The sequence below is a fragment of the Cygnus atratus genome, chromosome 1 (genome assembly GCF_013377495.2).
Source record: "Cygnus atratus isolate AKBS03 ecotype Queensland, Australia chromosome 1, CAtr_DNAZoo_HiC_assembly, whole genome shotgun sequence".
NCBI classification, from domain to species: domain Eukaryota; kingdom Metazoa; phylum Chordata; class Aves; order Anseriformes; family Anatidae; genus Cygnus; species Cygnus atratus.
Window position 1 is genome coordinate 32,753,186 of NC_066362.1, and position 13,074 is coordinate 32,766,259.

The following is a 13,074-nucleotide window of genomic DNA, read 5'->3' on the forward strand; positions in this document are numbered from 1 at the left end:
TCAGGAGTATCAAAACCAAGCTTCTGAAGCAATAGCTATGCTTTTTCATAAAGTTTTATGGGAATTTTAGACACAGTACTCCCTTTTTCTTGTCAAGTAACTGCAATACTCTGCCTTAAAGTCATCTCTGAAACCCAGAGTTCGGGTTTTGAGAGCTGAATGAAACCTGCAAAACCGTTATGGTCTGTAATTGCTGGGGGATACTTTGCAGTGAGAGCAGGACTGAGAGGGTAGATCCTCTACTTGTGTTTTTAGTAGGATCCAGTTAAAAAAATAATCTTGTGTGCAGCCTGTTTTTGAAATGCTCCTCTTCTCTGCACATTTTTAAGCACTTTGCCTTTTAATTACATTGACAAGTGGTTGTGATGACGTGTGAGGCACATGTTGAAGATTTTCAGAAGCAGACTGGTTGTGCCATGCCGTATTTCAAACCTGGGACACAAGAAAACTTGTGTCTTACTATGCAGCATCACCCGCTCCTAGGACTGCCCTCTTGCCCCGGTCCGTGTCCGTGATGCTTTTTTTATCTGTCCGACAGGGGGAAAAACAGGCAGGGCCAGGTGGTGCTGACAGTGCAGCTTTGCTGACACTGGTGCTTGCATTGAGAATCTCGAGAGAGGTATTCGCAGTTCTGCAGAATTCACGGATGTCCTTACAGACAACTTTTCTTTCAAAGGGATCAGTGTGGTAGGGCCTTTACTAAGCAGAGCTGCTCCAAAACTTAAGTTAAATTTCTCATTCATTTTTGTCAGAAGGTCCTTGCACTTAGATTCATTGCAATGTCAGGCCCTGCTGTGACTCTGACCCACAGCCACTTGTCAACAGTTGATGACAAGAGACAAGTTTATCTGACAAATGGCTTTGGTCCACCTCCTTGTTTGCACACTTTAAACATCCTGGGTACTGTGGTGTTTGTTTTTTTTTTTTTTGGTGTCAGCAGTAGAGATTGCAAACAGATTGCTTATAGGTTACTTAATGCAGACTAAGAAGATTATCTTGCTTGTTTCTCCGTTTCCTAAGCCAGACTTTCCTGTTCCTTCAATCCATTTTCCCAGTCTTTCTCAGCTAACATTTGCTCCTTCACTTTTATTGTTTCCAATTCTTCCCACTGCTCATTTCTGGGCACTCCTCCAGACGCCTTCCAGTTTCAGCAAATCTCTGCTCTCCCCCGGAACCAGGACATGTGAGCAGGCTGGGATATTGCTGAGCACTTCAAATCCTCTCTTTGCGAGCACTTCTGCCCCTGAGGCATTTCTGCACAGTGACAGTTCTGCATGCCCTGTATTGCAAAACTCTCCTATTTCCTACCTGCAGACTGAGATGGCGATGAGGACAACGGCTCTCCTGCAAAACAGCCAGGTGGGCTGAATACATCTGTAAAGCTCGAAAGATTGTCATTTTGTCTAGTTCAGTCCTTGAGCTTTCCTTCTCCAACTTATGCAGCTTTTTCCGAATAACCCTGCTAACGTATGGATTATTATTATTTATTTATTTATTGCATGCTTCACGTTTTATGAAGAATTGAGCAACGTTGACTTCTTCAATGACCGAGTGCATACTCTTGACATTCTTTAAGACCCAGGGGGTTAAACTCCTGGCACAATTTTCAAAGAGTAAACATAGGGGTGGAAGCAGAGGCAGTTGGGGCAAACCTTTGCTCTGGATCCTGTTAGGAAAAAGAAAAAAAATAATAAAATAAAACCGTTTCCTAATTAGTTTGAAGATGACATTTGACCCGCTTATGACACGTTGGTGAACATGAATTGTCTGATGTGGCCAAATGCAAAAAAAAATAAGGGGGGAGGGCGGGGGGGTTAAAAACCACGTCGATTAACACGATGCTCTTCCCACGTTCCCCTTGCACTGGCTCGGGGTGCTGCTGACGAGGTAGGTGAGGTTTCCAGCTCCCTCCGCCTCCACCCCCCGAGGGTCGCCCCCTGTTCTGTAAAGGACGCTTGGGGTGGGGGCTACGGGGGCCGAGGGGGGGCAGCCCCGGGACGCCGCCGGCCCCGGGGCGGCTGCCGGGAAGGTGTCGGGGCCGCCCCCTCCCCCCCCCCCGCCCCTCCCCGCCCCGCAGCCCGGGGCCGCCGCCGCCGCCGGTCGGGCTCCGCCTGGGCTCCGCGCTCGGCGCCCGGGGCACGGGCAGGGGCCGGGGGAGCTCGGGGCTGGGGGGAGAGGGCACCAGGGGCGAGATGCAGGCGGCGAACGCGGACGTGCTGCTGGATCTGGAGGAGGAGGAGGAGGAGGAGGAGGAGGAAGAAGAGGATGGGGAGACCGGTGAGTACCGGGGAGACGTCGGCACGGAGGGGGAAAGTTCAGTGCTGCTGCGGGGGTCTGTGGGGGTGGCTTGTCCCCGGGCTGCCTTGTCCCAAAGCTCATCTTCTGCTTCGGCTGCTGGTCCCGGACCGAAGACCCGAGCTGTCTGTCCGGGCGGGTGGCGTTGATCCCACCGGGAGGGTGGCCGAGGCGCTCCGGTCCTCCCCTCTCGCAGCATCGGCACCCGGCAGCCCTGCTGTTTCCCTGCCTGGGGAGGGAAGGGCACCGGGGGGCAGGGGGAAGGCTGCCGGAGCTGGGCACCCGAGGAGTGGCAGCGAGAGATGAGAGCAGCCTCCCCCCGAGCCTGGGTGCCTGGCATCTTTGGAAAATGGGAGGAATGCTCTTGTGCTGCTCCCCCCGTGCTCCGAGCATCCTCCCAGCCTGATCCCGTTGTTGGCGTCAGCCTCACGGGCCAGCAGCTCGCCGACCCCGCACCGCCAGGCTTAGCTGGAGAGCCGAGCGAGGGAGGAGGGGGAAATGACGGGAAATAAAAGATAATGAAGGGAGAAAACTGGCAGAGCGCAGAAAGAAGGTCATTTCACTGGAAAAAGTGTGTGTTGTGTCTGCCAGAGATGCAGACCATAAAAAGACCAGAGGGTTTTCCGTGCAAAGACAGTGTCTGTTGGTCTTATCCCGACAGAAGCAACCCGGGACAATTACTGTTGTATTTGCTGGGGGAATGAATTCTGGTAAAGTATTTCCAGAAAAACAGCCCCAAAGGGGCTGGTGCTCGGCTGGTTCAAACTGAAGGGTCTATTCATTCCAGTAAAGGCACCCTGATTCACTTCAGTTCAAAAGCTGTTTTCAGCTGCAAGACCCAGGAAGTCTTTTATTTCTGCTTGTTAGGTCTAACAAACAAGGAATGCAGGCAAATGTCAGCTAGAAAAGCATGTAGAATACAGGTTTGTACATATGAATGTTATCGGATAGAAAGGGCTCCTGCCCATTATGGTTCAAAATGTGCAGAATTTTGGTAAGTTTTGAATAGGGGGGCTGAATTTCTGCATTTGTCAAAAGTTCTGGTGACATGAACTCTCTGGTACTCGTGCTGCCTTCAAATAATGATCCTCAGCGATGGCCAGCACAGCTTGCCTCAGTTATTCAGTTAGTTTAGTCCAAAAGTGTACAAAGTTTGAACCTCACCCAGTGCCTGTGGAAACCAGGGAATGGTTTTTCTCCAGCATCAATAGCCTTTGTTTCAGATGCTGTGGGAGTATCCATGGCTTTATAGTAACAGTCCAAAGTCAAATTCAGTTTTCCATATGAAGTGAGGCAGAGGAATTGTTTGACTCCACACCCCTAATTAAAGAAAGGGTGGATCAGCGCTGCAATGAATTAATCAACACATGCCTTTTCCTTTCTATTCTTCACCCCAGAGAACAACTAAATTGTTTCCTACTCATGACTCAAATTTGGGGTTAGTTCAGCTCCTACAGCCAGCACGTCATGAGCTGCATGTTCTGCTTGCAGGATGCAGCACTTTGGAAGAACATAAAATGTGGTAAAATTAAATAAAAATTGATGATTTCGTAAGTTGCTATGCAAAGGAATTTCAGTGCACAGTTCATTTGTTATTCTGCCTTGTAAAATGTATGAGTAACAGGCTCGAGGTTTTTACATCAGGTATAATTAGAGGAGAGATAGTTTATTAGTCTGAGAAGCTTGTCGATCACTCATTTGCCTCCAGTTTTATGGTACCACTTGCATCCGCATTTTTACCAAGAAAGTCATCCCTGCTTTAGTAAGTAAGCAGGACTTCTGAGCTCTTTCCAGTTCTACTCAAGATCAGCCCAAAGCGTGCACAGCTCATAAGGAAAGCATTACCATGGCATATCCAAGTTTGTAGTCATGGCACACAAAGGGAGTGCTCTGGCTTGTGCTGGCACACAGCTGGGTTTGGTTCTCCTGCAAACCACTCGTGCCAGAAGCAGACTTAGGCAGGAGTCCAGATGAAGAACTGGACTCAAGAGTCCAAAGCTACTGCAGAGCATCATAACCATGCTGCCTGCCACACATAGCTTTGAAAGCGATTGTCTAGGCAGACTTTTGTATAAGGAAGGAAGTTTTGTCCCAAAATTAGGCTTTTTTGAGAAGTTGAAAACCTTTTTTTTTTTTTCTGGCACTTAAACTTTTATTTTGGAGTCAGACTGTTTTCAAGGGGAGTGTTACATTAGTGACACCAATTTGTTTCTGAGATATCTTGTTACTGGGCAGGGATGGTGGGAAGCACATTGAGTTGTGGTTGCCGCAGAATTAAAATTCTCCAAACCCATTATTTTCTGCCTAGAAACTGTCAGACAGTTCCATAAACTGTAACGTTTTTCTTTCCCTGGTGCCAAACCTCATACTACATCTAAATTAGTTTGCTTGTGTTTGGGGATTTACAGAGTATCTGAGTGTGCTTTCCAGAAAAACTGACTTAGGAGGACAATATCCAGGGGCATTTGCTCTGACTAACCATGGTGCACAAAATGCTTTTCTGTTTATTGGGATACATTAGCATCTTGCTCACACTTTTTTGCCTTTTTTTTTTCTCATATATAACTTGTAGCTGTTCCTTAACCTCTCATGTACAGTATCTTTTCCTGCCTTTTGAAACTGCTGCAGTAACCAAGACACGTTGTATAGCTGGCCAAGAAATGGATGTTCATGTTAACCTTTTCCTCATCACACCGCCTAGATGATGTGTTGATGAGGATTCCAGCTCTTCTTTCTGTAAAGTATTGCATGCTGTTTTCCAGCACGCATTTTTTTTTACCAACTCCAGTGAAAATGTACAACAGTAGTGGCTTATCCAAGCAGCAGCATTTGTGGAATTACAGCCTCAGATCATCTGTGAGGAGGCATTCTTCTCCAGCTTCTTTTCTTCCAGTTTCGTGCAGCCTTCTGTACAATGGGAACCCTGTCCTAGGGGCTGATGTTGTAACACAGATGGTGAAGAGCAGGCACAGCTATTCTTCACCTCATTACTTTTGCTCACTCTTCTGTTCTCTGCTTGGTTCCTCATGGCATATACTGTATTTTATTATTTTGCCTGTTAGAGCTTCTAATTTTTCCTATTCAATAGCTTCATTAACTTGACCTGCATCTCATTTCCACCCTGCAAACATTATTGATATATACTCCAAAATGAATACACTGACAGTGTTCTACAAATAAGTCCAATATTTTCCGTCATGATTCGGAAAAATGGTCAATTATATATAGAAGTGTCCGAAAGGCAACAGAAAGTCTGAATAGTTGGATTACTCAACTGAAAAATGTGGCATTGTCCTCCAACTTATTAACTGCAACCCTCGCACAGTGGGAAATCAAAAATTGGTGCAGGGGGTAGATCTGATAATTTTGTAGCATGCAAGGATTGTAAGCGGATTTTTTGAAATGATATTTCTGTTTCTGAAGGGAAAGTACCTCCCCTTTTAATCTACCTAATGTATCAAGAAGGACTGCCCCAGTCCACTCTTTCATACCTGGTTTTCTTCTCTTTTTCGTCTCTGTTTTATAATCAAACTAAAAGTTACCGGGGCACTTTCAGTCTTCCACCATCCTAAAGAAGACTGTGGGTTGGATATGTCTCATGAGCTGAAAATCAGGAATTTCTGCTCCCCAATTCAGTGCTCTGTTTACAACACAGAAGAAGGTAGAAATGTGATGGCAGGCAACTCCGTATGCACAAGTTTGATTTCAGTCTTTTGTTTTGTTTTGTTTTGTACTGCTGCAAAGCAGAACATCTTGTACTTGTGCATCTAGGAGACGAAGACCATGAATAAGTAGGAACATCATCTCCATAGGTGTAGGCACATCAACACTCGGTCTACCATTTGCTGTCACTTGCTATTGAGGCAGTAAGAGAATCTTCATCGTGAACTGACACATCATTACACTACACCACGTAGAAATCATGGAAATGCTAGCCTATAATACTGGTCAAAATTTAAATTACTTTTCACGCCTCCCTGTCCTACCTCATCTTTCTGTTGCCCTAATGGTTTACATACATTTCATCCTCTCTTCATACTTCAGTCATTTCATTTTCTGACTTTCCACCCACTTCATTTTGCTGAATCCCAGCTACACTGGAGCACAGCTGGGTCACAGAGTATGGCTGTATTTGAGCCATACACTGTGGGAACCACTCACTTTTAAATTTTGATGTAATGATTTTTCTACAAAACTCCTGAAAAAAAAACACATAAATGTTTAACCACAATATAATTACTGTTTTGTAGCTATTTATAATTCATAAACTCTGAAGGAGATCAAAATATTTCAAGAAACAGGAAATTAGGGGGTCAGATAAAATTCACACTCACCAGATATTGCTCTTTTTTGAGTTTTTCTACCATAACAGATTTGCCAGTTGTCCATTAGAAACTTCCTGTACATTGAGAGTATTTTTGCGAGATCCTGTATTTCAGATTTCTGCTGAACATATGAGTGCAGCTTACAGATAACTCTGTAGTCTGTAGGACAGATTTGTTATCTGCCACTGAACCAACTTGTGCTATTTGCACAACTTTAAAAGTAGTAGGGTTTGTAAGGTTTGATGGTGTTTTTTATTTATGTTTGTTTGTTTTTTAACTCTTTCTATTTATTAAGACATTAAGATATATATCACAGGCAATTCCTTAAAGTTTTCATAGAATCATAGAACAGTTTGGGTTGGAAGAGACCTTAAAGATCATGCAGTTCCAACCCCCCTGCCGTGGCATGGATGCCACCAGCTAGATCAAAAACAAAGTTTTACCTTTATTTACACAGCAGACCATGAATTCTTTTCAAAGTAAAAACTCATTAAAACTTATTTAATTGATATGTAAGGCTTGTGTTACATGGTGCAGGACTCTTGACCAGCAATTCCATAGTGTTACAGTTATTGGAAGTAATGTACTCAAAAATTCGCAAAATAATGTACTAATATCACATGATTTGCAACTTATGCAGTATATCAAATTTTGCACCCCAGATTTCAATGCAGTTGTTATCATTTAAATCACCTCATCTTAGTATTTCTTGGTACCTGTCATTTCCTAAGAAACCCTGGGTTGCATGCTGTGGAATTAAGGTCTGCTTTGCCACTAGACTGTGTGGTGAACACCAAGGGGAACTGATATTAAAGCTCTCTGTCATGGTAGAGAAAAAAAAAAAGAAAAAAAAGAAAAAAAAAAGATGATTTTGTATGATAAAAATTACATGTAGTAAATTAAATAGTCTTTGTAATGCCTTCCAGTTCATCCCTTGAAAAGAAATATTTTTTTTCTGTTTGTTTGTTTTTAGTTTGAGATGGCATATTCTTGTACCCAACTAAAGAAGTCAAATTTTTAAAAAAGCATTAGACTTGGGATTAACTAGGGAAGGTCAGGGAAAAGGGTTGCTTATTTTTTTAAGTTAGGTACAAGGCAATACAACTGAATATCCTATGCCTATCCTCTTCCTACATGAGAAGAACTTTGAAAAAGAAAAGCTTGAAACCTTGAAGCTTGTAGAGCCCTTGCAGGTGTGTAACAAGATAATACAATTAATAGGACATGAATGTCAAGGTGGAGAGACATGGAAGAATGGTGCTGTGGTTTTGGGTTGTTTATAGCTCTTATACTCAGAAAACAAATGAGGGACAGAAATCATGCACAAGTGCTGAGCTCTGTATCCTAATGAATAGAAAAAATCATGTATTCTTCTACTGGGCTGTCGTTATTGCTTTTAGTGCTTGTCCCTGGCATTGCTCCTACATAACAATGTGTGAAGTATTTCCCTATGGAATAGATATGCTATTTAACTAATATTTGATTTATATTTTTAATCTAAAAGCAAACAACAACAACAACAACAAAAATCATGGGCCTAATATCACTTGTAACTTTTTATTGGACTTTTGGTTCAAATTCAGGCCTCACTGTGAATGTAGGTAGAGCAGTTTTCCCACTGGACAGAGCATGTGTTCATCTGCTGAACCAGCTGAGATGCAAGCCCATAAGGACACTGTTAACATTTTGTGTTAGAATTCAGGTTTGATTAATCTGAAAGTTGAAATGGAAGCCTTAGTCTGTAAAGCCATAAACAAGTCAAGCCAGCATAAATTGGATTGGCTACCAAAAGAAGTATTCCCCTCTAAACCACCCGACAGTGCTGTCTTAAGTGTTCATGGCTTTTTGGCCTTCTAATTCACTGGGTGTATTATTGGCAGCATGGTGGCAATACTAACCTGGAGACAAGTACACAGTACCCTTTAGTGTCTTATTGCCATGATCTTCTGTGAGAAATGAAAACTCGCAGTCATGCTAATTGCCATCAAACAATGAATTTTCGTTTGATAATAAATCTAAGAAAGCAGACCTCTGAATGTATAATCCTTTGTCTTCTCCACCCTTCAAATAACACTTTACTCAGGCATCCCACATCTATCTGAAGGCTTCATAAGGGGATGAGATTAAAAAAAAAAAACTTATGTTTTTGTTAGCATCAGGCAACCTGGCACATATTCTTTAACTGCATGATACAATCAAATGGGAGAATGATCCCTTTTTCCCATTCATAGCCTGCAAACCTGTCAGAGCAGCTTCCTCTTCACAAGCCTTTCAGTTCCAAGCCTTATCAATACAGATGGCCCATTTTCTGTGCGGTGATTGATCTTGTGAAGGTCATAATATTACTGAATACAAATAGGCAGAGCCTTGTTACTTTTGTCAATGAAAATAGGCATATTAATAAAATATGTATGTTATGTTTGAAAAAGGGTAAGATTCAGACCAGCATGGACGCTGTGAACAGGAAGAAACAAGAAGATCATATGGTTTTGGAAGGAGACCACATTTAAACATCTTTAATTAATACCAGATTCAGACTGGAAAATTAACAAAAATATTTTAAAACACAAACCGACTGAACTTTAAGCAGTGCAGTTACAAGTCTGCTGGAGCATAAACATTCTTCTTTAATTGATTTTATGCCTCATGTGGTAGAAACTGCAGCTTAGTTTCAAAGTATCGTGTAAAGACTAAATAAGACTGAACAGTTCACTTTGGTGTTTACATTAAATAACTTCCAACTAAACCACTAATCATCAATATTCTTTAGACATGGCTTTGCTTTTCTTTTATAGCTTCCCTTACTTTTCTTTTTTTTTTTTTTGCTGTTGTTGATGTATTTCCCCTGAGCCCCATTAATCTAGTTAGTCAGGTTCTTCGGCATTTTTTAGATGTGATTTATCATGGGACATTAAATATTTGCATAGGAGTCTGCGTATAGTAAAGCCATCAGAAACAAGCACTGTGCCAGTGCACTTCTACATAAAGCAGCCACCTCTTTTCTGTTCAAGTGTTGGTTGGGGGCAGCTGCTGCAGCAGGTTTAATGTCTGACACCTGAAGTGTTCAGAGTGTTCCCATCCTGTAGGCTTGTAGCTTGGGTGGATCTTTTGCGAAGGCATTAGACATTCGGTGTCTACGGGGAGACCTTGGGTTTTGTCCTACTGCTGCAGCAGAGATATATGACCCATGAAACTGCAGGGGATCAATCTTCTCTGGGTGAGGAATAGGAGAAATAGAAAGAGGGGGAATAAGGAGCACTTGTGTTACTACTCACTCAGTCTCCTATGCTGTGGTGGGGCTAGAGAGTATGAATTTTGATCAGGGGAAGCGGATGAGATTAATGACTTCAGTGGGTGCAACGCTGAGGGTTCTTTCCTTCCTCTGTGGGCAGGATGTTTAACTGAGAACCTTTCATATGAATTATAAATCACAGTGGAAGATACAAGAGATAATTATAAAATGTTGTCAGTGTAGCAGCCCTGCTAAGGATGCTAGGAACTGGTTCTAGGAGTGAAAGGACACACTTCTGTGGTCTGGCACAGTAGAGGAGTAGAAGAGCCACGTCCTGACTACAGAGGAGCTGGGGTGGGTTGCTGTCAATAGAGGGAGCCTCAGACAAACACCAAATACCAGAATTTATATCAATGGAAAGAATCCTGGAGCACAGACCAGGGTCTTGGCTGAAGAGTGCAGTAAAATAAGGAGTGTTGAAGAGATGGGAGGAGGTAGTTCTGAGTAAAGAGATGGAAGTAAAGGCAAAACATCCACTGAGACCGAGGTATAGACTGAAGAGAAAAAAAAAAAAAAAAGTAAAAGGGAAAGAAGAAGAACTGGGTATTCTTAAGAGTAAAACCCACCAATACAACTATTCACCTACTTATCTGGTAAGGAACTCATGAGCAATGGCATAAAGATTTTTCCAAGTCAGTTCATCAGGAAAATAAACTATAGCATGGGGCTAAGGTAATGTACTTTTGTGTGTAGTGAATTGAACTAATTCATCTGTGGCATTTTCAAGCATATTTTTAATATATAGTAAAAATCACAATGTGTCTGTAGGTAATTTATCCAGCAGAGAAAATCCTATGTTTATACCATTAATTATTTACCAAAAAAAAAAAAAAAAAGATAATCCACTGCTGTAGGCTTAGCACTGTAGTTAGAGATAATAACATTTAAGAAAACAAGACTGAGATGATGATCCAGAGGGCTCTAGTGTTGCCAGAGAGTTTTATTAGTTTGCATGTAATATTACTAAAATTATTTGATCTCTCTATATGTTTTCTTATGTTGTCTAATGGAGTTTTTATAGACATTAATGAGCAAGGATCGGGTCAAACAATGCACAGTTTACCCTTGTGAGCTGTCCCATTGACTACAGTGGGAATAGCATTATTTTTGTAAATGCTGTTCTTAGCAGGGAATGCAGAACTAGTCCCTAATGAAGGAAATATCTTTATTAAATCTTTCATCATTTCAGTACCTACTGACCCATTCTAGGGAAAATAATTAAATTCATTTAATTATTCTACTGCCTATAAAAGACAAGTTGGAATTTGCACAAAAGGACAGCTTAATCTATAAACTGATGGCTGTGCTTAAGACAAAGAGCCCAGCAAAAACTCCTATAATATTTGGTAAAACTAAAACAAGTGGTGTATTTAAAAAAAAAAAAAAAGTGAAGAAATCAATATGACCTGAAGAATAAATGAGTCAATGCCTAATTTTACATTTGGGTTGTTGGTATTTTCTCTTTGTTTTTAATATATTCATTACTGCTAAAAAAAATTTACAAGAGAGAAAGCTTCAGTGGCAATGCTGTTCAGCCAAATGGAACTCCAGGTGTTTTAGTAAGGTTATTGGTGTTTGCAACAAAAGCAAGTTCTCCTTTAGACCTCTCCTTCGCAGAAGGTTTTAAGTGGAAGTTGGTTATTAAGCATGATGCAGTTGGTTAGAAAAAAAATCTGAGTCCCTCAACTGGTAAGTCTACACTTTTTTTTATATATCTTTTTTATTTTCTTTATTTTTCTGTATTTTCTTTATTTTTTTATTTTATATCTTTTTTATTTTCTGATTAGGAAAACCAAAGTATGCAGTGTCTTTCTAAACTCCATCTCCAATACTGGGAATGCTTACAGACATGAGCCTGTGCAACTACACATGCAATGCTCAAAATTTCTCATAGGTTCAGCCTTTAAATGTAATATTTTCATGGTCAAATTAACTAAAAGTATCTTTTTGGGACCCCCCTGTATGTACAGTGTATAACAGCTGAGTATAAGAAATACTTCAAAGCAAACACTGAGAAACTCGTTACAGAAATTCAAATATATCTCTTCTGAGACATGTAAATTTGAAAGCAAGGGATATGATTTTATAAATATACTTCAAATTCCATGTTAGGCAATTCATTGATCCACAGGCACTTAAGTCTAACCAAACAGCCATTTGCAATTACGATTTGGTTAATCATTTCACTTCCCAATGAGAAAGTCCCACAGCTGCCTGGAGGCTTGGCATTGGTGACAAACACCATGGGATCTTCTCTGCTGCTAAAAAAGCTGTCTTTGTAGCTTGGGACAACTCCTGTGCATGGGCCACCCTCCTGTAAAACACACTAAAGGCAAGGTACACTAGTTTTCCATGTAGTTGGACGGTCATTTGACAGTATTCTTGGGGTTGATCTTGGCAAGTCTGTTGCATGGCAAAAGCAAAAGTGGCTTATTTGTTCTTATAAGCTTCCTGCCTAAGGACAGCTGGTTTGGTTTGGTTGCTCTGGAATTTAAAAAATAAAAATAAAAAAAATAAAACATTAAGAAATGAAGAAAAGGTCTTCAGGCTATAGAAGGCAGTCTGAGACTGGCAGAAATGCAGGTGCAGTTGTGGAATAATGTACTTCAGCTCTGGAGCAGGTGAAAAAATAACTTATCATACTGTTGACCAGAGGGTTAGTTATACGATCCCCGCTAGTTACAGTCCTTCAGCAAATCAGTGTTCAGAAATACATGTTTGTTAGGCCAGGTCCTGGGCACACATGGTCTAGACAGGGAAGTCTTACCTGCTTACAACAGCTTACACCGCTTCTTGTTTTTATCCTTTGTACCTCTTACAATAACTATATTTTAAATATACCTGTTTAAACCTGTACAGATGTCTGTTATAGAAACCAATATTTTGGTTTAACAGAGCTGAGTTAAATTATATTTCACTAACTGCTCATCTGAAATGTCTTGGGCAAAGAAAACACACATAACCAGTTACATTTGATGATGTTTGGACCCAAGTCATGTAGTGCTACTGGTAGGTGTTACATTGCCAAAATTTCCTTTACTCAGCCCATGGTAGGAATCCTGATTTTTTACAGGTTTCCCTGCAGTTTGCTCACACAACAGCATAAGCTTCTGGAGCAGCAGGCTGCTGTTCATCCCTGTGCACCAGCCTGTGTAGGGACAT

At 41.5% G+C, this 13,074-nt stretch overlaps 1 protein-coding gene across 4 annotated transcripts in view; it reads left to right on the plus strand.

Moving 5' to 3' along the window:
* The first annotated feature begins 290 nt into the window (after positions 1-290).
* The window catches only part of ANO6 (anoctamin 6), a 75,338-nt gene continuing 62,554 nt past the window's right edge, over positions 291-13,074 (plus strand). The window contains exon 1 of one of the 4 annotated variants that reach the window (XM_035544111.2): positions 291-1,359. Coding sequence is in view for 2 of the 4 variants with exons in the window: in XM_035544108.1 (XP_035400001.1) it covers positions 2,193-2,277 (85 nt within the window). In the remaining 2 variants the exon portion in view is untranslated. Of the gene's footprint in view, positions 1,360-1,852; positions 1,888-2,089; positions 2,278-13,074 lie in introns of those variants that run through there. The other 3 variants (XM_035544110.2, XM_035544108.1, XM_035544109.2) reach the window with 3 other exon arrangements.